Genomic DNA, 2,825 nt, shown 5'->3' on the forward strand with positions numbered 1-2,825 from the left:
AACCCCTGCTCTAGACGAAGGGTATAAAAGCCATTAAAGTCGAAGCAACTCCAGCTAACGTAGCTGGCTTCACTACCGTCTTGTAAACTTTCCCTTTCAATCTTGCACCTGTCCAGGGCCGGATTTATCAATAGACATTGTAGGTCATTGGCCTGGAGGCCCATGGGAAACTGTGGGCTCACTGAAACTAATTTGTCACGCAAGAATTGTAAAAAAACACATTCACAAAAAAAAAAAAAAAAAAAAAATAGACATTGTATCTAAGTGCAATAAGAATTTTTATCAGTACAAGGTAATCATACTCTATTAAATTTTATTTACCTATTTTGCTAAGCTATTGACAAAAATGTGTTTGAATCTTAGAGTATAAAGTCTAGAGAGTAATGAATTATAAGAAATCTTTAATATCTACGCTTAAAGTGGGATTATACGTGTTAAAACCTGGTGAATGGGGTCATATATTGGATACTGAAACATGCCATATTCCTATAAATTGGAGGACCCACTGATGAGTTTGGTCTAAGGCCTACAAGTAGGTATATTCAAACCTGTGTCGTGTCCTTCCATTGCAAATTACTCCTTCCACTTTTCCCCACCCAGTCCACCCTCCTGCATCCTCTTCTTCATCTCTCTACTCTATCCACCCTCCGGTCGCTTTGCGAAGTGGATTCAAGAGGTTTCGAACCCATTTTCTATGCGCGGCCATTCCATGCATTTAGACTTACGGGTATGGTTTGACTCGACTTTCATGCCCTTGCTCTTTCATGTGTGCGCACTGGAAGCGTCATCGGAAGCGTGTTGGTTTCGCATTGACTTCGTTGTAGGTTCAAATCTCGCACTCCTCTTATATTCCCAGCGATGACTGTTACCTATGTGCGCTGGTGGCGTCATCGGAAACGTGCTGGTCTCGTATTGGCTTCGTTGCGGGTTCGAATCCCACGCTCCTCTTCCATTCCCAGCAGTGATTGTTTGTTACCTGTCCCAACAGTCCAAGTGCACAGGGCAAAAAGATGACGGCTTCGGACGCAGCTGCTCAGTGCCTCCTGGCGTAGATCCCTCAACTTCTTCCATGTGTGTCCTCAACTCACTTGAGATCACGCTGACATCCATGAAGATCGTAACCCATGGAGAATCCTGTCGGATCTCGACAGAATGATACTGACGTCATATCCTACTGACTAGTTAGTGTCAACTAGTCCCTTGTCAACTAACCTTGTTGACACGAGTCTAGTTTAGTGGCCGCTAGTGTTAACTGCAAGATAACTTGCCCGATAAGTGAATGTTGACACTTAGTTGACTAACTTTCCGTTGACATTGGGCAAGTAGAGGAGTAGTTTACAAATCGCTGTCATTAACGTCTACTAAACAAGGCAAACACTTCGCACAGGCCAATCTATCACTTTCAAGCTCTCCGGATCCTATTGAATGCATATATAGAGACACAAGATAGCTAACTGCTATCTGAAGCACTCAGACCGCAAACCTATGCTAGTCCTGACGTGCATATGCTGTGTCAAGTGAACAAAAAGCAGTGAAATGCAAAGTCCAGATAGACCGAAAACGTCAATTTTGCCTTATGTGCTTGAACTGTTAGGACAGTTTACGGTCGCTCCTAGGGATTGGAGAGGAGTGCGGGATTCGAACCCGCGACTAGGAGTAATTCTGTCACCAAAACTCACCAGACTCATCATGACCTTCCCGGGCCAAACCCGGAACTCAGCATCAAGGCAAGGCAAGATAAAAAGATAATATAAAATAAGTGAAATAAAATCAAATAAAAACAAATTAAGAGAAGTAAAAGAATAATAGAATTAAACTAAATAAAATTAAATTAAATTAAATTAAATTAAATTAAATTAAATTAAATTAAATTAATTAAATTAGATTAAATTAAATTAAATTAAATTAAATCAAACGAGACAAAATGATACAAAATCAAATAGAATGATGTAAAATAAAATTAAACAAAATAGAATAAGACAAAGTGACATAAAATAGAATAGAATTAAAAAGAAAATAGAATAAAATAGAAATAGGAAACAAAACAAAATAAATGAATAGATAAATAAATGAAAATAAATGAAAACTAACACAGCTCGACCAACAATACAAAATATCCTTCTCCAAGCGAGTTGCAAGCCAACCAGGAACCGTTGCCAGACACATGGGGGTCGCGGGTCTCGTGCAAGAGAAGAGAGCTACTCGATTGGTTGGTTCGATTCTCATGTGAAGGCTAGCTTCGATTCCGAAGAAGAATTTATCACTAAGATAGAATAAAAAAAAAACTCAATGGTATCTTATCAGTAGCCTGTAGCTGTTGAGATAACAATTAATTTGTCTTATCTTCTAAAATCCTTCAGTTGGGATATATTAGTAAACATCGCGATAATGACAACCATCTTGTTAGTGAGATGCTGTTAGAGTCATGGTGTTGTGCTTCCGAGTGTCTGAGTACTGATCTCCTTAAGTTTTAGATTATTTGCAGTGAGAGAACGTTTTCGTCTATTAAGACATCTTCACATATACCCTCGCCAAATCTACTTCTCCACGGAGTGGATATTCAACGACTTAACACAGCCATACTAAAGACATTTGTGACTAAAGTGTTATGTCTACTATCCAGAAAATAACATTAAGATCTCAAGCGTGGACTAAAAGTGACCCAAACACAAGTACTCAGTGAATTTATCTTGTGAGGTTCTTAAAACTTGACAGGGCATCGGAAGGGTTAAGACCTTAGGGGTGATTTGGTGGAAGATCGAAAAGAGTACCAGAAAGATGCCCGAGGTAACGGTTGGTGGGGTGGATTTGGGTGACTCCGAGGG

General features: G+C 39.5%; 1 protein-coding gene across 1 annotated transcript in view; it reads left to right on the forward strand.

Moving 5' to 3' along the window:
* The first annotated feature begins 2,385 nt into the window (after positions 1-2,385).
* The window catches only part of LOC143021865 (solute carrier family 49 member 4 homolog), a 30,804-nt gene continuing 30,364 nt past the window's right edge, over positions 2,386-2,825 (forward strand). Inside the window, exon 1 of the mRNA XM_076179639.1 lies at positions 2,386-2,825. This exon is cut by the window's right edge and continues 568 nt beyond it. Within this exon, the coding sequence (XP_076035754.1) occupies positions 2,779-2,825 (47 nt within the window). The 5' untranslated portion in view covers positions 2,386-2,778.

This window comes from Oratosquilla oratoria, chromosome 3, assembly GCF_046742065.1.
Source record: "Oratosquilla oratoria isolate Oo_2021 chromosome 3, ASM4674206v1, whole genome shotgun sequence".
NCBI lineage: Eukaryota > Metazoa > Arthropoda > Malacostraca > Stomatopoda > Squillidae > Oratosquilla > Oratosquilla oratoria.